Source organism: Muscardinus avellanarius, assembly GCF_963383645.1.
Source record: "Muscardinus avellanarius genome assembly, chromosome: 1".
In the NCBI taxonomy this organism is placed as follows: Eukaryota; Metazoa; Chordata; class Mammalia; order Rodentia; family Gliridae; genus Muscardinus; species Muscardinus avellanarius.
In genome coordinates, this window is record NC_137786.1 from 180,320,890 (window position 1) to 180,345,361 (window position 24,472).

Sequence of the window (24,472 nt, forward strand, 5' to 3'; positions counted from 1 at the left end):
CCCAGAGCCACAGAGGAGATATGCCGGCCTCACGCCCGAGGACGTGGCAGCAGCGCCTTACTGCCGGCAGCAGCGGTAAGTTCACCAGAAGGCTACACACCAACGCACTCAACAGCCCACAAGGCTCCAGAGAGGAGCGGCGGACAGTGAGCTGAGGTGAGCCACTGCAGATCAGCCAGGAGGAATTTGGCAGATTTCTCAGCGCAGGGAGCATCTAAAGCTCCCAGGGACTGGGCTCAGCACACCCTGCAGGGACTCAGAGTGGAGCTCAAAAACAGAGAAGAAATACACCAGCCTCACGGCCGAGGGCGCAGCAGCAGAACCATATTGCCACTGATGGCAGCAGCAGCGAATTCAACGAGTCCACTACAGCTCCATCTATGCACTCAACAACAGTGAGTCAAATTGCGGCCCCTAGAGAAGAAATCCCAGCACTGTACTCCCAGGGACTTGACCCAGTGTGGGAGTGGCGGTGGCAGAGATATCACACCATAGGAGAACGCGCAACCTGGCACCCCCCATGGTCTAAAGCAGCCTTGATTGACTCCCTGGGTCTGAGACTCTGCCATACAACCCAGTAAAGGAGTAGTGGGGACTGAGATACCACAGACTCGAGATCCAGAGCACCTTAAGTGAAGTCGCAGTGACCCAAGGGAAGAACCCAGAGAAGGCACAAACTTCCTAAATAATGGAAAAGAGGAATAACAATGGAGCAATGAATTCCCACAACCCCATATTATCAGAACCCAATAAAACAGAAATTCAGAGATTTCTAGAAGATCAAATCAGGAAAATAACTGTAGAAATAATAGAGGTGTTTCATAAAGAATTCAGAGAGAACCAAAAAGAGACTTCCCAAACCAAGTCATGAGAGCCAGAAGGGCTTGGAGTAATATATTCCAAACTCTGAAAGAAAACAACTTCCAGCCAAAAATTTCCTACCCAGCAAAACTTTCTATCAAATTAGATGGGGAAATTAGAAACTTCCATGACAAACAGAACTGAAGGAATTTATGTCTTCAAAACCAGCACTAGAGAAAATACTCTAAGAGATTAACTACAAAGAAGAAATAGGTAACACACACCAGAACCAGAGAAACAAGATTTTCCATCCAACAGACAACTAAGATTGGTTATCTGTGGAGATTCATTATTTATGTTAGTCTTTTACCTATCTCTAAATGGTATTGTTTGCCTTTATTGTTGCTAATTTTTAGGATTTCTAGTTGGGATATTAATATACCTTCAGATATGGCATTTGGAAATATTTTATCCCATTCTATCAGTAACTTTTAACTCTGTTTACATTGCCTTTGGATATAAATTTTTTTTATTTTTTATTTTTATTTTTTTTATTTTTTAGGGAGTTTGCTTACCCATTTGTTGCCTGTGCCATTGAAATCATATCCATGAAATCACTGCCAATTTCAATGTTGTGAGGTTTTATGACCCAGATTTTCTTCTAAAAGTTTATAGTCTTAAGATTTATATTTAGGTCTTTTATCTATTTTGAGTTAATGTTTGTATATGGTGTTAGGTAAGGGTCCAATTTTATTCTTTTTCATGTAATTATTATTTTTCAATAATATTTAGTTAAAAGATTATTATTTCCTCCACCAACTGTTCGTGGAAACCTTGTCAAAAATAACTTGACAATATATGGAAGAATTTATCTCTAGGCTTTTATTTAACTCCAGTGGTTTATATCTCTCTCTTTATTGCAGTACTACAGTGTTTCAATTATTGTAGCTTTATATGGTTTGAAATCAGAAAATATACATCTTCTAGCTTTGTTCTTTTTTGAGATCGTTTTGGGTATCTAGAGTCCATATTCCATATTAGGATAGATTTTTTTCTGAAATTAAATGAATAAATGTATGATAGTTTTACCTAAAAAAAAAGAAAAAAATAGTCTCTGGTAAGAAAGAAAGCAAAATGAAATATTGAAATGTTATTTTTAAGTCATCAAAAGCTTGGTATGAGACAAATGAAACTGTTATGTGAGATTATCATTGGTAATATTGGATAAATTGCTATAATACTGTCAACCACTAAGCCAAGCATGGGAAGGAGGGATGGGGAGGGAACGGGGTAGGGATCGTGTAGGGGCTAACTGGGCGATGTGTGCAAGTATGTCTACAAAAGTATTTTTTTTATCCCATTATGATGTATGAATACAGTGCACCAATAAAAAAAAAAAAATATATATATATGTGTGTGTGTGTGTGTGTGTGTGTGTGCGTTTGTGTGCGTGTGTGTGTGTGTTTTTCTTTTGAAAATGTTTTATATATCTAGTTCAAAAAATTTTATTGCATTTTAAAATTTTTAGATCTCAAGAAAACATTAGGAAAATATAAAATATGTAGCCATTTCATTCAAAAGACAAATGCCATTACACATAAAATTTGATCAAATATTTTTACTACAGAAAAATGAATGACCCCCAAAATGTCCAAATTTGATATTTTTAGAAAGGAACACTGTTTTATTGACATTTAAAAATTAAGATATTTTCTTTGACACATTAAAGATAAAAAGAACAAACTTTATTATTCTCTAATTTAAATACCTGAAAGAATGAATAAGAAAGTAAGATTCTTCCAAAAACTGGGAGGAGGAATTAATGAAGAAATAAAAAGTAAAATATCAATAGCACCCTAGGAAAAAATACAGCATTGTTAAAGTTAAAGTTGCTCGGGAAAAGACAGTTCATAGTGATGTTTTTTGTTTGTTTCTTTGTTTGTTTTTGGTGGTACTTGGGTTCCTGGAAACCCTTCTACCTCCGGGCTACACTCCTGGAGCTATTTTTTATATATAGTTTTTATTTGCAAACAGTGTCTCCTAAGCCAGCAAGTCTGGCTTCGAACCTGAGTGATCCTCCTCTTTCTGCCTTCCAAGTGCGGAGATTACAAGCGTGTGCTACCACACCCGGGTTCATAGTAATGTTTTATCACAGCCTCCTTTACAGAAAACATCTCCAAACATCTTCAGACTTTTGCTTCCTATAAGTACAACATTTAGGCATTTCTGATATATATATATATATATCCTTGATGAACATGAGGACTCTAAGGATGACCAGATTTTCAAACTGTCTCAGGACTACTGGACTGTGATCATCCTCCCTAAGGGTGACCAGACCATCAGAACATGTGTTAAGATTACTGCCTGAGGTCATCTTCACATAACTTATTCTGCCTACCCCCATATGAAACCCCCTTTAAATAATACACACACACACACAGACACACACACACACACATGTACACACACACACACACACACACACACTGCAAAACAGTCATAGTGATGAGATTCCAATAATTATTATAAAGCAAAAATAAGATTATCCTTTGAGAATAATTCTACTATTGATTTGGAAGACTTTTCAGAAATGATTACATAACCTAGAGTTTTACCTGTTTAAACATACAATTATTTTTTGGTAAGTTACTTCCCATACAAAAACTTTGCCCATCTATCATTTAAAGAGTGTACTCAAAAAACCACATATTCTAACACAAAAAAAATTTTATTCATGTTTTGCAGACTGACAGAAATATTTCAATTCCAATGCTTTCCAGCACTCAACAATTTAAGGAACCTGTCTCGTATCCTCTTGGTCCTTACTCCATAAATAATGGGATTTGCCATGGGTGGGACAAGGAGATAAATATTGGCCACAAATATGTGGACATGGGGAGCTACTCGGTGCCCAAACCTGTGAGTGAGAAAAGAGAAGAAGGCTGGGGTGTAGGACACTAAGATGACACAGACATGGGAGATACAGGTGCCCAAGGTCTTGAGTCTGGCATCCTTGGATGGGAGGTGGAAGACAGTGTGGAGTATGAGCACATAGGAGCAAATGATCAACACCAAGTCCACACCCCCAGTGAGGAAGGCAACAGCGAGGCTGTAGGCTCTGCGGATTCTGGTCTCAGCACAGGCAATCTTGATGAGGGCCATGAACTCACAGTAGGTGTGGGAGATTATGTTGGTTCTGCAGTAGGGAAGCCAGCGAAGCAGGAAAGGATGAGGACTGAGAAGTGTTGTTCCACGGAGCACAATTGCTAGGCCTATTGCCCCAATGACAGAATGGGTCAGAATAGCTGAATGCCTTAAGGGATTACAAATGGCTACATAACGGTCAAAAGCCATGGCCAGGAAGAAGCCAGACTCCATGGTGGAACAAGAATGAATGAGGAACACTTGTGTGAGGCAGGCTTCCAGAGGAATCTCTCCATCATTGAACCAGAAGAGGCTGAGAAGTTTGGGAACCGCTGTAGTGCACACAACAAGGTCAGCCACAGCCAACATGCAGAGGAAGAGGTACATAGGCTCGTGGAGGCTGGGATCTGTCTTGATGATAAACAAAAGTGAACAGTTTCCTAGCAGGGCCAAAAGGTAGACCATGCAAAAAGGGATGGAGATCCAGACATGGGCAGCCTCCAACCCAGGAATGCCAATAAGAATAAAGATTGATGGATGGACATCGGTTTTATTGTATGCTGACATACCAAGGCTGAGACGTTTTAGCTTCTTCTTTATGGATGATTCCTCTCATGTAAACAAAACATATACTGGAAAAAAGATAGTCTGTTCAACAAATGGTGCTGTCAAAACTGGTTAATCATATGCAGAAAAATGGAAATAAACCTTACTTTTTCACCCTGTACTAAAGTCAATTCAAGATGAATCAAAGACTTGAAAATTAGACCAGAGACCCTGAAGCTCCTTGAAGAGGGCATAAGCCTAAAACTTCAACACATAGGCACAGGTAAACTCTTTCTCAAGAAGACCCCAGAAGCACAAGAAACTAAAATGCAGATCAATATTTCAGACTGCATTAAACTGAAGAGCTTTTGTACAGCAAAGGAAACTGTCAAGAACCTTAACCAAGGGAAAACAGAATGGGAGAAGATTTTTTGCCACCTACTCCTCCAACAGAGGACTAATATCCAGAATATACAGAGAACTCAAGAAACTCAGCACTAAGAAAACAAATAACCCAATCAAAAAATAAGCAAGTGAACCAAATGGACATTTCATGAAAGAAGAAATTCAAATGGCCAATAAATGCATGAAAAAATGCTCAACATCATTGGCAATCAGAGAAATGCAAATGAAAACTGCCCTGAGATTTAGCCAACTCCGACTAGAATGGCAACCATTTAAAACACAACAGCAAATGCTGGTGAGGAAGTGGAGAGGTGTAAACTCTAATACATTGTTGGTTGGACTGCAAATTAGTGCCACCACTTTGAAAAAATGTATAAAGGATCCTCAGAAAAATGGGATTGAACTTACCATATGATCCTGTGATACCACTTTTGCATATCTACCCAAAAGAATGGAAACCAAACTACCATCTAATGCATGTGTGTCTATGTTCATAGCTGCACAATTCACAATTGCCAAACTATGGAACCAGCTAAGTTGTCCATCAACAGATGAATGAACTATAAAACTATATGATATGTACACAATGGAATTTTACTCAGCCATAAAGCAAAACATGATTACATCATTTTCAGGGAAATAGAAGGAACTGGAGAACATTATGCTAAGTGAGATTAGTCAGTCACAAAAAATAAGAAATCGAAAGCTCTCCCTATTATGCTAAAGCTTGGAAGAAAATTGGTCATAGGAGGAACTAGATGAAGAATGATTTACTATAGAAAAGCAAATAAGACAACATAACTGAGGGGATGGGAAGGGGGAAGAGGGAAATTCTCAGATGTTCATGATGTACAGTAACAAACATATCAAAGTCAATCACTAAGCCAAACATGAGAAAGAGGGAGGAGAGAGTGGGGTGGGAATTGGGTAAGGGCTAACTGGGTGATGTGTGCATCTATACCTCCATCATCCTGTACTCCATTAAGATGCATGGCTATAGTGCACTAATAAAAATTTTAAAAAAATAAATCAAGCAGCAGCACTCATGTTACAAAAAAAGTAACAATTTATTGATGTTGCAACATCTAAAATGCAGGGAACTGTGGACCGGGGAAATTTACCATACCTGTGAATATTTAGGTAGAAATTATTTCATCCTCAAATAGATGTATATATTTTTATAATTTCCAAGCCTTATACTTTTCAAAATATGTATGGTGATGTGAAGATATAGAGAGTATCTGCACTGAGGGCTACAAAATATTTTGTTCTCCTTATGGAGATATACTGAGTCCTATGAATTTCCTTAACTCTGCACAGAACAGCTTAATAAATCTGCCCAATAATTGATATTTTCATTGCTATATGAATTTATAATTTTAAATAGGACTAGTATATAGATTCTAAATCCAGAAAATATTTAACTACTAAAGTACAGATATAAGTATGAAAATCCTATCATTTTTCATTGAGAAGAAAATAATATCAATTGAAATTAAAGAATGAGCAATAATTTGGAGGAGTAAAACATAGTATAATTATAAGTCAGGAGGGATGATGAAAAGTTTAGAATAGAGAATTGAAATTCTTTGTTTATTTTTAGATTATATCCATACTAATTTAGGGACAGCATTAGGGTTTGGCCTTGAGAGACTGAAAAACCAGGATAGAAGAGAATATGTCAAATGTTGTGAATTATAAAAATGAGGGTAATTCAAGACTGCTGATATTCATTAAGGATGATAACAGCCCAATGTGCAGGTATACACCTAGAGTCCCAGGACAGGAGTATTGCAGGTTCAAGGACGGCCTCAGCAAATTAGTGAGGCCCTTAGCAAAACTTTGTGAGACTCTTTTTCTAAATTAAAAAACAAACAAAAATCAGGACTGGGGGTGTAACTCAGAAGTAGAATTCACCTGAGTTCAATCCCCAGTGCCGCAAAAGAAAAAGAAAAAGAAAAATAGAAAAATGAAAAAAAAAAAGAGTAGGCTAGAGACAGTGTGACAAAAAATGAACAATCACTTTCTAGTTCATGACTCTACTGGCCACAGAACGTGTTTACTCTTGACCTTAGAACTAATAATTATAACAATTAAATTATAATATACACTTTGGATTTTATTTCACTTCTCTAATTAGTTGAACAACTTGCTCTTGGTTAGGTTCTTTCTATAAACTATCTACTCTATCCAACCTTCAGGTTCTGATTTTCAGTTTGCTTTCTATACATCTGCATTTTCTGGTACCCAAACTTAGCCCCCTACTGCAATTCTGATGGCACCCATGCCTCTTATTAAGAACATTAGAGCAATATGTTGAAAGTCATATAGGTCCTTTAGCAGGTAGGATTTTTTAAAATCTTTTTAGAAATACAATAGAATTGATAGTATTCCTGAAACACTCTATTGTTATAAATATTCATAGGTTATGAAGTCATTGTAATCATGAAAAATAATCCTCAAGTCAATCTCCAAAGAATTTATGGTGTAAATATTGAGAGCTCACTGATTTCATTGTTTTGTTACTATAATATAATACCTTTTAGTTTCTTCATCTGCTTTGAAGTTTTATACCTCAAGTTTCTGCTTACTTTTACTAGTTGATCTCTGTACCCTAGGGAGAGATATTATCTTTTGAGCATGGAAACCGATGGATGCATATATTAAGGAAGCTTTGGAAAGTCTGGAGAATTATATTTCTGAATCATGGTATCTATTGGACAGGACGAGAATATAGGAAAACCAGATTATTGAAAGTTGCATATTAATAACATAGTAGATACTATATCTAAATTTGTCAGTCACTGATAATAATAAATCAGTTGAAAATTTTAACGACTTGTGATCCTAGAGAATACACTGTAACTATACAATAATTTGTGTTGAAAATCTTTCAGTAATTGATTATGAATTGAATCATTCAAAAACTGCATCAAGATGAAGTTGGTGGTATATGCCTTTAATCTCAGTATTTGGAAGTCTGAGACAAGTGGATTACAGGCTTGAACCATTCTCAGCATTTTAGCAAGACCCTGTTTCAAAAATAATAAATAAATAAATAAATAAATAAATAAATAAATAATACATGTCACAGAGTGTAGGCCAGAGGTCAAATTCCCCCGAGATCAGTCCATAGTACCACAAAAAAACAACAAAAAGTCAATCAACAAAGTAATAATGAAAATTGTGAGAATTTATATTATATATTATATTATCAACATACTTAAAAAGGTATATTTCTGTGAAATGATATCAAATATATTTCAATAAAATACATCATTAATTTTATTTTTCACTATTATTGGCAAATGAATGTGAAAATTAAAATATATTTGTGTGGACACAATGGAAATATATGATAATTCTATAAACACAAAAACAATCTAAATGATACACACCCAATTTAGTAGGAATCTGATACTGGTGATAGAGAAAACATATAGAAATAATATAATTTACCTTTATAACAGTGGCTTAATTTTTTTAAGAATGGTTTAGCTTTTTTTTTTAACAGTGATAGTGGTTTAAATTTTTTTTTTAACAGTGACACTATCCAATGTGCTCATAAATTACCTATAGTACATAAGGTACATAAATAAAATTTCAGGGTCTCAATTGTATTCATCTGAAAAGAATACAGATCAAAAATTACATTAAACATTCCTTCTCATGTCTTGTAAAACAATAAGAAATTTTTCTAACCACTTGAAATATACTTCATTACATCTTTCTCCAGAGGGAACGGGTCATTTTCTCATTCTGTGACAGCAGAGACCTGGTGGATTTGTTCTACATGGAATTTTTCATGCATAAAATCATTTTATAAACTTTTACTAGAACTAAAAACCTTATTCATATGTTGAGTCTTCTAAAATATTTTTGTGCCTACCTCGAAATGCCATCAATACGCTCCAAGGTATCCGAATGGCACATGCACTTACTGTCTTCTATCTTTAATTTTATTGTGTTTTATATTTCTTCATATCTTTCTCCATTACTATATCACATCATCTTACTGGATGAAAATAACATCTTCCCATATATTTGTTTTTTGTTTCAGTGAGTGAGTGAATGAATGAAAAGAAAAAGGAGATAAGAGAGGATTTTTATTTTTCTGTCAAGTAATTTCAATATAATGACAGTTCTTAAATCACTATAAACTTATCAGCATAAATAGATTATAGTCTACACAAATCCTCATAGCCTATATGGCATTAATAGTGTCCTGATTCTAATACTAAATTTTGAGACATATCCAGGGATCGTTCCCTAACAAAACTGAATTCTGTCAGCATTTATTTCTTATCTTGGTCTGTGGTGGAGAAATCATGAAGGAACAGAGAAGAAGAAAATTACACATTCCTTTGGAGAAGAATATAATAAATTATCTATAATGTCTTTTTGGATAAAATTTTGGAGACCTTATCTATATCTTTAAGAAATAAAATAAATCAAAACAAATTGATCAATTATTAGCTACTATCTTAGTTGCATTGCTATTATTATCCCATTTTATTCTCAAGGGAGTTTGGGGGCAGCTAATCAGATTATGACACAGTTAAAAGAAGGCAAAAAGCCCAGTCTTTTCTCCCAAATCTATTCTACTACAAATTCACTGAATCAGGAACGGAACCCATATCATTATGAAATATTAATATCTATGTTAAATTTTTTGTGGTACTGGACACTGAAACTAGAGGCATTATACCTTAGAGCTACACTCTCAGCCCTATTTTATTTATTTATTTATTTTTAATTTTTTATTGAACATAAATGGTATACATTTAAACTATACTTGGTGCCCTCTCTCCCCCACCCCTGTTTTCCCTTCCCCCCTTCCACCAATGATTGTCCAGGGTAACCATGCCATATTCATAATTTTACACATATTCGGATGTAGACCCTCATTAATCAAGTTCAGTCTTCCTCCACCCCTATCTTTCCATTCAAGCTTTGCTGGTATTTCCCCTCCATTACCTGGAGTACCACTGGTATCCTCTACATTCCCTAGTTTGGGCATATTAGAGAGAACATATGTACCTTCTCCTTCTGTGCTTGGACAGGATCTCACTAAGTTGTGAGGACCTTACAAGGTTGCTGAGACCGACTGGGAAACCTATGATTCTTCTCAGCCTCCAAAGTACTGGAATTACAGATGAGTGCCACTTACATTTAAAGTTGTGCAACAGACTTACATTAAATTTTAAGATGTGTCCTCATAGGATTTTGTAAAAGTAAAATTTCAAAAGTAAATTCTATACTTTTATACATTTTAGATTGCTGTGAACAGAATAAAACATTGTTTAAAAAACATAGATTTTGTAGGTTTTTCCAGCATTTCCACTGACTCTGCTTTCTCCCATCCTTTCCTTAATCAATCTTTCTCTGATATATTGAAGTACACAGAGAAGCTTATGTACATATTTGTTATCTTTTTGTGGTACTGGGGATTGAACCCAGGGCCATTCTACCTCCAAACTACAACACCAACGCTATTTTTATACTATATTTTGAAGCAGGGTCTCCTTAAATTGTGGAGGGCCTTGCTAAGTAGCTAAAGCTGGCTACATACCTGTAATTCGCTTGTCTCAGCCTCCCAAGTACTGGGATTAAAAGTGTGTGCCACCACACCTGGCTCCATGTACAAACTTATTTTTAAGGTAAGTTGAAGTTTAGTCTCAACCCATAACAAGGTAGAATTGCCATTGCTTCTGATAGATGCAGTCTCTTCAAGGTGCCCAAGTCCAAATGGGATCAGTTATTCCAATAAATCTCCTATAACCATATTTTCAGAGCTTGACTTCTCTGGGTGGAGCCTTTAAACTTACCTGTAACCCACTTGGCTCGGGATGCAGTAAGAGTTATTATGCACTTCTTCACCTGCTGGTACTATGTGTAGATAAAATTTGCATCCAGTTGCCTTGAACAAGTCTTCCCTTCTTTTCCTACTTATATCTTTTCGGAATGAGCTTAGTTATAGACATAGTTTCCAGGTGCCTATGGCTCCCATGGGCAGAGAGCAGGGATGGCTTCCCCCTGGTGCTAGGAAACAAACCCACTGGGAGTTGGAGATTTGAGTTCAGAATGCAACTTCTTTATCTTCAAAGTCAACATCTTAGTAACAAGATAATCTAGAAAAAGTAAGGGAGAAGAGTAAGTCTTCTGTAGCTGTCTCTGGAGTCTGCCTCTAAGCAGGATTGCAGAGTCTCAGAATGGCTCCTTCTTAAAAATATCACACAAGCCGGGCGTGGTGACACACGCTTGTAATCCCAGTGCTTAAGAGGCTGAGACAGGAGGATCACACAGGTTTGAACCCAGCCTCAGCTACTTAGTGAGGCTCTCAGCAACTTAGTGAGACCCTGTTTCCAAATAAAGTATAAAATAGGTCAGGGAGTGTAGCCCAGAGGTAAAAGAGCCCCTGGGTTCCATCCTCAGTATCACACACACACACACAAAATTACATATATATCACACAAAAGATATAAAAAAAGAAAAATGACTCAACAGTTTTATTTTCAATAGCATCTATTTTATTCATCTGTGTGAATGGAGAGTCTAAAATAGGTTTAGAGAATTTTTTCTGGTGCCTGACATTGCATACCAAGAACAACGAAAGATTCTGGGACAACATGGCATCACCAATTGTATGGCATTTGTAAAAGTTTTAAACATTTTAGGAGACTTCCGGGAAGATGGCGACCGAGAAAAGCGGGGCTTAAGAGCCCCGCTAACAACCAATCTCCATTACCACAAAACTAGCGCCTTTCATAGCCAGAAAACACCATCACCAAAAAAACCACCAGGCTCCAGAGAGAAAGCGGACTGAGAACAGAGCTCAGGGCCACAGAGGAGACACACGCGCCCAAGGACGCGGCAGCAGCGCCATACTGCCGGTGGCAGCGGCGAACTCAACGGACGGCTACAGCAAGCTGAGGTGAGCCGCTGCGGAACAGCCAGGCAGGATCTTTCGGCGCAGAGAGCATTTAAAGCTCCCAGTGGCTGAGCTCAGCACACGCTGCAGGGATTCAGAGTGGAAATCAAAACCAGAGAAGAAAAAATACGCCAGCCTCACGGCCGAGGGCGTGGCAGTGGCGCCATATTGCCACCGGCGGCGGCAGCAGCAAATTCACCGAGTCCAGTACAGCTACATCTGCGTACTCAAGAACAGTGAGTCAAATTGCGGGCCACAGAGGAGAAATCCCAGTACTGTACCTCCTGGGACTTGACCCAGTGAGGGAGTGGTGGTGGCAGAGATATCACACCATAGGAGAACGTGCAACCTGGCACCCCCCATAGTTTAAAGCAGCCTCTATCGACTCCCTGGGTCAGAGACTCTGTGATACAACCCAGTAAAGGAGTAGTGGGGTCTGAGATAATACAGACTCGATCCAGAGCACCTTAAGTGAAGCCATAGTGACCCAGAGAAGGCACAAACCTCCGAAATCATGGGAAAGAGGAATAACACTGGAGCAATGAATGCGCACAACCCCACAACATCAGAACCCGATAAAACAGAAAATCAGAGATTTCTAGAAGATCAAATCAGGAAAATAACTGTAGAAATAATAGAGGTGCTTCGAAAAGAACTCAGAGAGAGCCAAAAAGAGATAAAGGATGCAATTAATGAAGTAAAGGCCTCAATTCAAAGCACAAACAACTGATTAGACCACATGGAGAACAGAATCTCACTCTTAGAAGATGAGCAATCCAAAAATGAACGCATAGTTTCTAATCTAGAAAAAAATATCCAACAGCAGGAATCTGACTTTGAAGAAATATGGGCCCATCTTAAGAGAGCTAACCTAAGAATAATTGGAATAGAGGAGGGAAAAGAAAGTGAAACCAAAGCGATCAACAATCTCTTCAAGGAAGTAATAGCAGAAAATTTTCCAAATAGAGCAAGAGGTTGATACACAGATCCAGGAAACTTATAGAACTCCCTTTAGACAGGATCGGAGAAGAGGATCCCCACGCCACATAATTGTCAAAATGACCAGTGTGGAAGCCAAGCAGAGAATCTTAAAGGCAACAAAAACAAAGGGCCAAGTGACATTCAGAGGCAAACCAATAAGAATCACTCCAGACTTCCCAAACCAAGTCATGAGAGCCAGAAGGGCTTGGAGTAATATATTCCAAACTCTGAAAGAAAACAACTTCCAGCCAAAAATTTCCTACCCAGCAAAACTTTCTATCAAATTAGATGGAGAAATAAGAAGCTTCCATGACAAACAGAAACTGAAGGAATTTATGTCTTCAAAACCAGCGCTAGAGAAAATACTCAAAGAGATTAACTACAAAGAAGAAATAGGTAACACTCACCAGAACCAGAGAAACAAGAGTTTTCATCCAACAGACAACTAAGATTGGTTATCTGTGGAGATCCATTATTTATGTTAGTCTTTTACCTATCTCTAAATTGTATTGTTTGCCTTTATTGTTGCTAATTTTTAGGATTTCTAGTTGGAATATTAATATACCTTCAGATATAGCATTTGGAAATATTTTATCCAATTCTATTAGTAACTTTTAACTCTGTTTACATTGTCTTTGGATATACAATATTTTTTTTTATTTTTCAGGGAGTTTATATATTCTTCTGTTGCCTGTGCCATTGAAATCATATCCAAGAAATCACTGCCATTTTCAATGTTGTGAGGTTTTATGACACAGATTTTCTTCTAAAAGTTTATAGTCTTAAGATTTATATTTAGGTCTTTTATCTATTTTGAGTTAATATTTGTATGTGGGATTAGGTAAGGGTCCAATTTTATTCTTTTCCATGTAATTATTATTTTTCAACAATATTTAGTTAAAAGATTATTATTTCTACCACCAAATGTTCTTGGAAACCTTGTCAAAAATAACTTGACAATATAGGGAAGAATTTAGCTCTAGGCTTGTATTTAACTCCAATGGTTTATATATCTGCCTTTAGAACAGTACTACACTGTTTCAATTATTGTAGCTTTATATGGTTTGAAATCAGAAAATATATATCTGCTAGCTTTGTTCTTTTTCAAGATCGTTTTGGGTATCTAGAATTCATATTCCATATTAGGATAGATTTTTTCTGAAAAATAAATATATAAATATATGATAGTTTCACCTAAAAAAACAGAAAAAAATATGCTCTGGTAAGAAAGAAAGCAAAAAGAAATATTGAAATGTTATCTTTAAATCATCAAAAGCTTGGTATCAGACAAATGAAACTGTTATGTGAGATTATCATTTTTAATTTTGGATAAATTGCTATAATACTAGATGTCAACCACTAAGCCAAGCATGGGAAGGAGGGATGGGGAGAGAATGGGGTGGTGATCGGGTGGGGGGGGGCTGACTGGGCGATGTGTGCATGTATGTCTACAAAAGTTTGTATCCCACTATGATGTATGAATACAGTGCACCAATAAAATAAATAAATAAATAAATAAATAAATAAATAAAAATAAAAAAAACATTTTAGTTAAACTCTATGTCACAATCTGGAGAAGCACAGGAAATGCACAATATCCGAATGTGCTTAGAAAGGGAATAGGATCAAGAAACACTGAGGAGATTATCTATCTCAGTGGGAGCATGATAACCAGAACCAACAATTCAAAAAGACTAATTAGAGGAGAATAATTTGAGTCATGGATATCTTTAAAAATGTCATTACTGATGGTTTCAGAGATAGTATCATATGAGAGAAGGGAATTTATAATGACTGCTAGTATTTTTGTTACATCAGTGGACTGGATACTTCTATTTTTACATGATCTCACTTATATGTGGTATCTAAAAATGTTAATCTCAGAGAAGTTGAAAGTAGAATGGTATTATCAGAGGTTGAGGAGAGTAGAGAGGGAGAAAAGAAATGGGGAGTAATTAATTGGGTCTAAGATGTAGTTAAGGAAAGAACTACAGATATTCGATTGTAGAACTACAGATTATGATAATGAACTTTTTATTTGTCTGTTCATTATTTGGTTTGGGGGAGTATATGATACTGGGAATTGAACCAAGTGCAATCTATTTCTGGGCTACCCCTAACCCTATTTTTTTTTAATTTTGAAATAGAGTCTCCCCAGCTCATGTACAATATTTATTTATTTATTTATTTATTTATTTATTTATTTATTTTGGTATTGGAGATTGAACCCAGGGGCATTTTACCTCTGTGCTACCTCCAGCTCTATTTTTTTATTTTGAAATAAGTTCTTGTTAAGTTGGTGAAATTCTTGCTAAATTACTGAGACAAGTCTCAAATCTCCCATCCTCCCATCGCAGTCTCCCAAGTACTGGAATTACAGGTGTGCACCATCAAGCCAGTTTTTTTTTTTTTTAAATAAGCTCCAAGAAAGGATTTTGAAAGTGTTCAACATTAGGTTAGAATAAGTGGAGCCTGGAGCTGAGTGTGATGGCACATGCCTGCAATCCTTGTATTTAGGAGACTGAGACAGGAAGACCACAGTTTTGAGGCCAACCTCAACAGTTTACAAAGGTCCTCTGCAACTTAGTAAGATCCTTTCTTAAAATAAAAAAAATAGTAAAATAGTACTGGGTGCATATCTCAGAGTCAGAACGTCCTTGGATTCAATTTCTATTATCAAACACACACACACACACACACACACACACACACACACACACACACACAAATAAGAAAATGAAAAATGTTTGAGAATACTGGCTTACTCTGATTTCAATGTGACACGGTGTATACATGTATAAAATATCATATTACTCCACTAATATGTAAAAATTAGATGTCACATAAAACTCTCCCCCTTCAGTAAATATGAGAGAGGTCTCATATCTCATATCAGTAAAAAAGTATAAAACAAACAAGTGATCTTACATATTTTTCTTGTGAAATAAAAACAAAATGAACTACCTTTGCTTTGTACTTTTTAAAATTTTCTCTTGGAATGCATATTGCTTAAATGACTCAGGAACTCTTTGCTTTTCAAGGTTATTAATAGCAATAACATATGACTGGTAATTAAAATATTATACTAAGAGGATTTAGTGGATATGAATCTTCTCTGCTCCCAAATAATCTAATCTCCAATTTTATACACTAGAATATGTCTACTTTGAAAGCTTCTAGGTGTGTATTCTGGAATTTAGTGTCTCAAATTTTTATACTGAGTTCATTTAAATATCTAGTAATTCATTCTTTTTAAACAGAATGTATTGATTTCCTGCTATATAGATGAGGATTTAGATTAACCATATAAACGCAAACACCTCTACTTTTATCCTTGTTTGTGAATGTATACATGTGTATATATGGGTATATATGTATATATATATATTTATTAATTTCTTTCCACAATTAAATGATGCTATTTCACTGTAATTCTTAATGATTGCATTGAAACATATTTATTTATTTATTTATTTATTTATTTATTTATTTATTTATTTATTTTTGCGGCTCTGGGAATGGAATCCGGGGCATTTGACCTCTGAGCTACAACCCCTGCCCTATTTTTTATTCTTTATTTCGAAACAGGGTCTCACTAAGTTGCAGAGAACCTCACTGAGTAGCTGAGGCTGTCCGCGAACCTTGATCCTCCTGTCTCAACCTCCTGAATGCTGGGATTACAAGCGTGTGCCACCACGCCTGGCTCATGTATTTATTATCTTGTAAATTTTTGGTCATTCTTCTTTCTAAATGTACTTTATGTTAATTTAGTTTTTAAGAAATATTGTTTTTATTATTGTGTGTGTGTATGTGTGTGTGTGTGTGCATGTGTATTGCGAGGGGTCAAACCCAGGGCATCACGTATGCTGAGTATGTTCTCCACCACTGAGCTTCGCTGCCAGTTCTAAATTATTTTGAGTATACCTTTATTTGTGCATTGTACTCTCACACCATAATGTAGTTCATAGTGAGACGGAATCCCATACACATACCATGCACTGGATGAGCTTCCCCTCAGCTTCCCCCACACTACGTCCTCTTTGTTGTCCATGATATAAAGATTGACACCGACAACTTCCTAAATTAATTTTATTAAATTTAAAGCCAATAGGCTGAGTACTAAATGGAAAATATACGAGAGGCTTTATTTAACTTGAAGCCCTTGATACTTGAATTTGTTTGGTCAGAGCAAAGATATAAGGACAAGATATTTACATGTTGGTAATTAATATTCTAAATTGACATCATTATAATGACTTAGGAAATCAAGATGCAAAATTTTCTCAAGAAGAGAACCGTCCACCTCATATGACGATGCTTCTGAAGTTCTATTTTTGCACCTGTGATACTGTGTGTATCGAGGTGACCCGATGAGGAGGTGCCTACTTCAATCTCAGTCCATCTACTCCCGTTTCAGAAAACAGCATTTCTCCCAAGAGACTTTCAGGAGTTAGTCACAAGTCACAGTTCATTGAACAGATGAATTAGCGTTGATTTCAGACAGGCTCCCGAGGGCTGTAATACTAATGTTATAAAACTCTCTTCCCTTCATTAGATATGAGAGGTCTTTCACCCTATTCTGCCTGGAGTTGCGCTTCCCATTACATGGAGAGTGGGGATGGATAGTAATCATAGGCTCCTAACAGTTAAGGAGCAGCCTATAGCTAGACGTTGAAGCTGATATTCTCTATCTCACCATGCTAGAAAGATTTTCTGACTGAAAGAACAGGTGGGACATCTACATTTTAAAAATAACTCTCTGCAGAGGGAAATTAAGGTTGTGGCATAAATTGTAATCTCTGCCTCTGAAAGAATTGTGTATTAGAGAATGATCTTCCATAAGAATAATGCTAAGCAAGACTATTGCATGACAGAATGAAGTTGCAGACTTATGACATGATTCCAAAGAGGGAGGCAGAGAAAGAAGAATGGATACGAGTTTACATAAAAGCTTGCAGGATTCAATGGCTTGAAAAAATATCTATTTAAAAATATTACTAATAAAATAATTCTCAAAATTAAGCCTTTACCCTCTTACATTTTTTCTGGGCTCATTCACAGCTGAGGTTTCCCTTCCATCTTCCTTTCTTTTATTCTTCCTCTTGATCTTTCTTCCTTTCCTTTCTTCTTCATCACCTTTTTCTATTCTCCTTTCTTTCTATATTCCTTTGTCTCTTCCTTTTTCTTTAGTCCCATCTTCTCTCTTCTTTTTGAAAGAATGTGAGAGAGGGAGGAAAGAAGGAAGGAAGGAAGGAAGGAAGGAAGGAAGGAAGGAAGGAAGGAAGGAAGGAAGGAAGGGAAGGAGGGAAGAAGGAAGGATAAAAGGAAGGATGAGTCAACTGGAGTAAGGTAAATGAGGATCATGGATCTCTTCACCTGATATTGATCGCCTTCCATGTCTTTTTTTACTTCTTTCAAGTTTCCTTTATGATCAGATCTTACTGTCACCATGCAGGAAAAGATACAATTGTGAAAATGCTGAGATATTTCTGGGAATTTTACAATCAGTAGAAATTTTGAGGCTTTTATTCTTTCCAGCTACTGGTGCAACTATTGTCATAGCTAAGATGTAATAGAGCTTCTCTGTGGGGTGGACTAATAAACATTGGAGAGATGAATTAAGCAAATGTCATTTGGGGGCTGATCATCTAATACATACCCTTGAAAGTTCTGTACTAAACAAAAAAATTTAGCAACTCTGCTAGATTGTTTATTACTCCCTATGTCTAGCCACAGCTATGTTATTTTTACATACTGTCATCTTCTGTGTGCAGCTATTAGTATCTGTCTTTCTGCAATTTTACGTGTTAATTGCTTAACTAAAGGCATTTGTCTTTGAAAGAGACTGAGATTAAATATAAACATAAAATTCTTGTTTTTGAAAATTTATTCCAGGTTTTGTGAGATTTGAGGAAATGAGCAGACGATATTGTTCAAAATCTCAAAGGGAGACCTATGATGAAGTTAATGTCCTTTTCAATAAACGAGTTCTTTGGCTGTGGACTCTGACTCAAGTTTTAGAGTTAGTTTTTCTTTAAACATATTTTTGAACTGTAAAAATCTACATTTTGCTTCAAATTTTTAAAGAGACATGTTGAATCTATAGATCAATTTAGGGACAGCTAACATTTCAACAATAAGGGCATGTATGCTATTTGTGGTTGTTTTGTTTTAATTTTCATTTTAAATCCCTAGTGTTCTTTGGTGGTATATGAATATTAACTCATTTATTGACCTTTCATCTTACATATCAATTCTATTAAATAGTGACAAAGGAGTATTGAAATTTCTAATTATATTTCCTCTAGTGTTTGCTTCATGCATTTTGACATTGCTTTTAGTTGTATACACATTTAGTGTTGATATTTTTGTGGAGATTATCCCCTTGTTATTATACATTTTTTTCTTTTATCACTAAAAAGATTCTTTGTGTTGAAGTCTACTTTGTCTGAAATGAATATAGCGTCTCCAAATTAAATAAAGCAGATAAAGTTAATCTTATTGGATAAGTATTGAGATAATCATTTCTAAATCTTAATTTCTCTTGTAGGGGTGGTCAGATGCTTCTCTTCTCATCAATGTCAAGATGTTCCTCACCAACAGGACCACGTTCCACCCAGACACCTTCTTCCTTGTAGGTATCCCAGGGCTTGAGGCTTCCCATGGATGGATTTCCCTGCCCTTTTGTTCTGTTTACCTAATGGCTCTGCTGGGCAATGCTACGATTCTCCTGATCATCTGGTCTGACCGCACCCTGCGAGAGCCTATGTTCTACTTTCTAGCCATTTTATCAGCTATAGATCTTGCCCTCTCTACATCCTCAGTACCTCGAATGCTAGGCATCTTCTGGTTTGAGGCACATGAAATTGGCTTTGGAGCCTGTGTGGGCCAGATGTTTCTGATACATACTTTCACAGGAATGGAGTCTGCGGTCCTGCTGGCCATGGCCTTTGACCGCTACGTGGCCATCTGTGTACCACTCCACTATACAACCATCCTGACCCCTCGGGTGCTGGCAGGCATCGCAGTTGGTATTATAATGCGCCCAGTCCTGCTCATGCTGCCCATTCTCTACCTAACACATCGTCTGCCCTTCTGCGAGGCTCGGATTATTGCCCACTCCTACTGTGAGCACATGGGCATTGCCAGGCTGGCCTGTGCTAGCATTCGCATCAATGCCATCTATGGACTTTTTGTGGCTTCTTTTCTTATCTTGGATGTGATTCTGGTCGGAATCTCCTACGCTTACATTCTCCATGCTGTTTTCCGCCTCCCATCTCGAGAGGCTCGTCACAAATCTTTGAGCACTTGTGGCTCACATGTAGGGGTCATGTGTGTTTTCTACACCCCTTCCCTGTTCTCCTTCCTCACCCACCGATTTGGCAAAAATATTCCTCGTTATGCCCACATCCTTGTTGCCAACCTTTATGTGGTCGTCCCACCTGCCCTCAACCCTGTTATCTACGGTGTGAGAACCAAGCAGATCCGTGAGCATGTGCTTCGTGCTTTCACTTCAAAGTAGGGGTTCTTATTTCTTTAGTTCTCAAAGGTGTGAGATACTGGAGATTAAAGAAACAAACTTTGGAGAATCCTTTAGGCCTCTTTAATCTCCAATAGATGCTGAGTGAGTGTTTATTCTTCTGAATGTAAGGTTCCATTACAGTAAGTAAAGACAACCCACTGAAAGCCCTTTTGATTTTAACTATGGGGAGCAAGTGAAATTTCTTGTTTCTCTATTTGAAAATAGGATATTGTTCCATCTTGGCACAATTAGTTAATTAAAACTCCTTAGACATTTTTTTCTGGGAAAAAAACTAAATTCCAATGAAAAATAAATATCTTGATAAATCTCTCAATGGTAAATCTAAATATATTCAGTTTTTCTGAGGATATTACAAGAATATTGAGACAAGGTCTTAAAAATGCATAGTCATGAAAATCTGTAGGCACCATGTGCCCTAATTGTGCCTCCACCTCCGTTTCTGTAGAAGTATGAAATATGAAAATGATGCTTGTATTAAGGAATGAAAATCTTGTTTATAAGAGAAGCTTGAATGTAAAGAATTCTGACAGCAGGATTTTGAGTAATGCTTACTAATGTGTGTGTGTGTGTGTGTGTGTGTGTGTGTGTGTGTGTTTAATTATTTAAGCCAATATCTAACGATGCAGGCTAATTCTTCTTCTTCAAAGGCCGTTTTATGTGGAATGAAATACATATCCATGCTTTGCAGCTTGATATTTTACCAAAGTAGTTGAACCCCATACTACTTCAGATACAGAATACACTTTCAATCAGCTACTTTACCAGGCATTTTCTAGATGTTATTCCAAGTACTTTATGTAATCTTATGACTGCATATAGAGTGGGTCAAAAACAATTTTTATTTTCTTTCTGGTTTTGATGTTAACATTCATAAAAAATTATAAAATACAAGGCAAGGAGAACTGCTCTGGGGGTCAGGACTAATTTCTGCATGGCATGTTCATCACCTGATTGATAGTACAAAAATGAATTCATAATTTTATATCATTACTAAATAAGCTAGTAAAAAAATCTTCAGGTTTCAGAAATGTAAAAAATAGATGATATTTTCAGCCAGGTTCATTAACTAGAAGAAATTAATGGGTGGTAAAACAAGAAATGTTTAAATATGGCTATCTGAAGAATGTATTGAGATTGATTTTAGAAGTGTTCTTTTATATTCAGAGATAAAATAAAATTAATGAATAATTTCACATCAGCTCTTTTGTACCCAAGTCACAAAAATAAATAAAGAAAAATGAGCCTGATAACAAAATTGCAGGACTCTAATCTTTCCAACTTTAGAAATTAATGGGTGGTAAAACAAGAAATGTTTAAATATGGCTATCTGAAGAATGTATTGAGATTGATTTTAGAAGTATTCTTTTATATTCAGAGATAAAATAAAATTAATGAATAATTTTACATCAGCTCTTTTGTACCCAAATCACAAAAATAAATAATGAAAATGAGCCTGATAACAAAATTGCAGGACTCTAATCTTTCCAACTTTAAAACTTACTACACAGTGAATACAATTTGGTACTAGCATAAGGAGAAATTAGAAGGAAAAATAAATGCTTTTCCAACAAATGGTGATTAATTGATTGGATGCCAGCATTCAGTGAATAAAATTATAATCGCAAGTCTTATCAGAGATCAACAAATAAGCAAACAAACAAACTCAAAGTTGGATAGCTACACAGGACTAAATGTAAAAGATAACATTGCAAAACTCCCAATAGAAAACAGGAATAAATCTTTATGACTTTATGTTAGGTTATGGTTTGTTACAAATGACATAAATAAGCCAGATGAGATGGCACATGGCTATGATCATAGTATTTGAAAGGTTGAGACAGGAGGATTGAATGTTCAAGAAGAGCTTCAGCAATTTAGTGAGGCCTTCAGCCACCTAGTGAGACCCTGTTTCAAAATGAAAAGAAATAGGTCTGGGGATGTATCTCAGTGATAGAATGCCCCTGGGTTCAATTCCCTGTCACACACACACACACACACACACACACACACACACACACACACACACGGTATGCCATAAATTTACAAGTAATAAAAACAAATACATAAAATGGAATACATGTAAACTTAAATATTTTGCAAATGGTGTAACCAGGAAAGTGGAAGTACAACTTGCTGGATGAGAGAATATTTGCAAGTCATAAATCTGATAGGACAATTATATTTAGAATATATAAATATTCTTATGAAAAAATAATGAAAAGAGAATTAAGTCAATTAAAATAGATAATGGATTTAATAGTGTTTCCTTTAATGAAGATAAATTGCCAATAAATACATTAAAAGGTCCTTAGTATCATTAATCATCAGAGAAAAGAAATAAAAACTACAGTGATACCATCTCACATCTACTAGTATGGTCATAATAATGGTTAAAATAATACCATATATAATGAAGTTACCAATCTCAATCTCAAAAATATATACTGGAATAAGGAGTGAGGAGTGAGATTCAGAAATAAACATACCAAAGTATTGTGTGCATGTGTGTTTTTTTCACTGACAACCTCATTATAATGTATAATTACAAAGCACCAAGAAAGGCTTATTTTAACAAAAAAATTCATAGTCCAAAAATTAAAAAGTTTTAGTCCATTAAGATGTATTAATATGTATGATATATGACTACAATGCACCAATAAAAATTAAAAAAGCAAATGTACACATACATATATCACTTGGTTTACTTCCTGCCACATTCCCCCATTCCTGTACATTTAGTGAGATGGTATTGAAATTCATATATGGACATAACCTTATTTGAACTGTTTCCTTCCTCAGTTCTGTTTTTCCCCTCCCTACTACCAACAACTAATCCCTTTCCACTCCTCTACTGGTCTCTCTTTATTCATGTAAAGTTCCCTTTGTTTCCATTTTTTCCTCTACCTTCCACATATGAGAAAAACATGACATTTTACTCTCTGAAAATGGCTGCTCTCACTCAGCATGATACTTTCTAGTTTTGCCCATTTTCCTGGAAATGACATAATTTTATTCTTTTTTGAAATGAATTATTAAGTCCAGGGCAATTTTTTAATGTCTCTGCTATAATTCACCAAGTGCTATATACATGTATGTCACTATCAACATGATTTATAATATTATGTGAGACTATAATCCTAAACAAATAAATGTATAAGTAGACTATAAAGTAGACAAACTCATGTTAACAAACCTTTAGAAGCGATATTATATAATTAAAAGTGTAATTATAGGAAGCAATGATTTTAGCCACTGTCAGAAAAATAAAGGAGAAATGACAATGATATATTTGAAAAAATATATATATATAACACAAACACTCTGATTAAAATAATTAGAGGAAGTTAATGCATATAAAAAGCTGGAGCCAGGCATGGTGGAGTAGGCTTGCAATCCCTGTACTTGGGGGGCTGAGACAGAAGGATTGCAGATTTGAGGCCAACTTTAGCAACTTGGTGAAACTTTGTTTCAAAATTACAAAAATAAAAAGGGTCTAAGTTCTTCTGGTTTTAGTCCACAGTGAGACACACACACACACACACACACACACACACACACACACACACACACGTGCGCGCACGCATGCACACACACACACACGCACACAACACAAATTATTGGTGTATCTAAGAGATAAAATACAAAAGAGATTCCAGGCTCCCATGAGGTAGGTTTGAACCAGGAGGTTCATATTGCTTTACTAAAACTCTTAGATACTCTTGGTCCCTGAACAGATTACCACAGAATGTCCTTCTCGAGGGAGTTACCTTGTCTTTATATATAAACAGGGATCCTGGGCAGAAAGACCAGCCTGACACTCAAGAAGAGGCAGAACAGTTTTCTTGGCGGGGGGGCCCAGGTCATATTTTATATTTGGGGAGTCTTCCATAAAAAGGCTCAGATGAATGGGGCAGTCCAGCACAGTAGTCATTGAGAAAAGGTTCTGGAAGTCACAACAGGTACTACTTGTGGATGTATCACAGATGAGAGTGCCAGGTCCCCTTCATTTCAGCTACCACCCTATAGAAGGTGCACCCAGACACTCTCCAGTATACTTTCACTGCAGCCATGGGCCCTGGTGAGTGACCAGTGTCCAGGACCATGGTCAGTACCTGACA

General features: G+C 36.2%; 2 protein-coding genes across 2 annotated transcripts; one reads left to right on the forward strand and one right to left on the reverse strand.

The window, feature by feature from the left end:
* Nucleotides 1-3,564: 3,564 nt before the first annotated feature.
* Nucleotides 3,565-4,515, reverse strand: LOC308258980 (olfactory receptor 52D1-like; the record flags this gene model as incomplete). The annotated part of the gene is made up of 1 exon (XM_080689637.1): nucleotides 3,565-4,515. The coding sequence occupies one exon, from the start codon at nucleotides 4,513-4,515 to the stop codon at nucleotides 3,565-3,567; it is 951 nt and encodes a 316-aa protein (XP_080545763.1).
* Nucleotides 4,516-19,397: 14,882 nt separating this feature from the next.
* LOC308267772 (olfactory receptor 52J3-like) lies at nucleotides 19,398-20,333 on the forward strand (the record flags this gene model as incomplete). The annotated part of the gene is made up of 1 exon (XM_080702685.1): nucleotides 19,398-20,333. The coding sequence occupies one exon, from the start codon at nucleotides 19,398-19,400 to the stop codon at nucleotides 20,331-20,333; it is 936 nt and encodes a 311-aa protein (XP_080558811.1).
* Nucleotides 20,334-24,472: the final 4,139 nt, after the last annotated feature.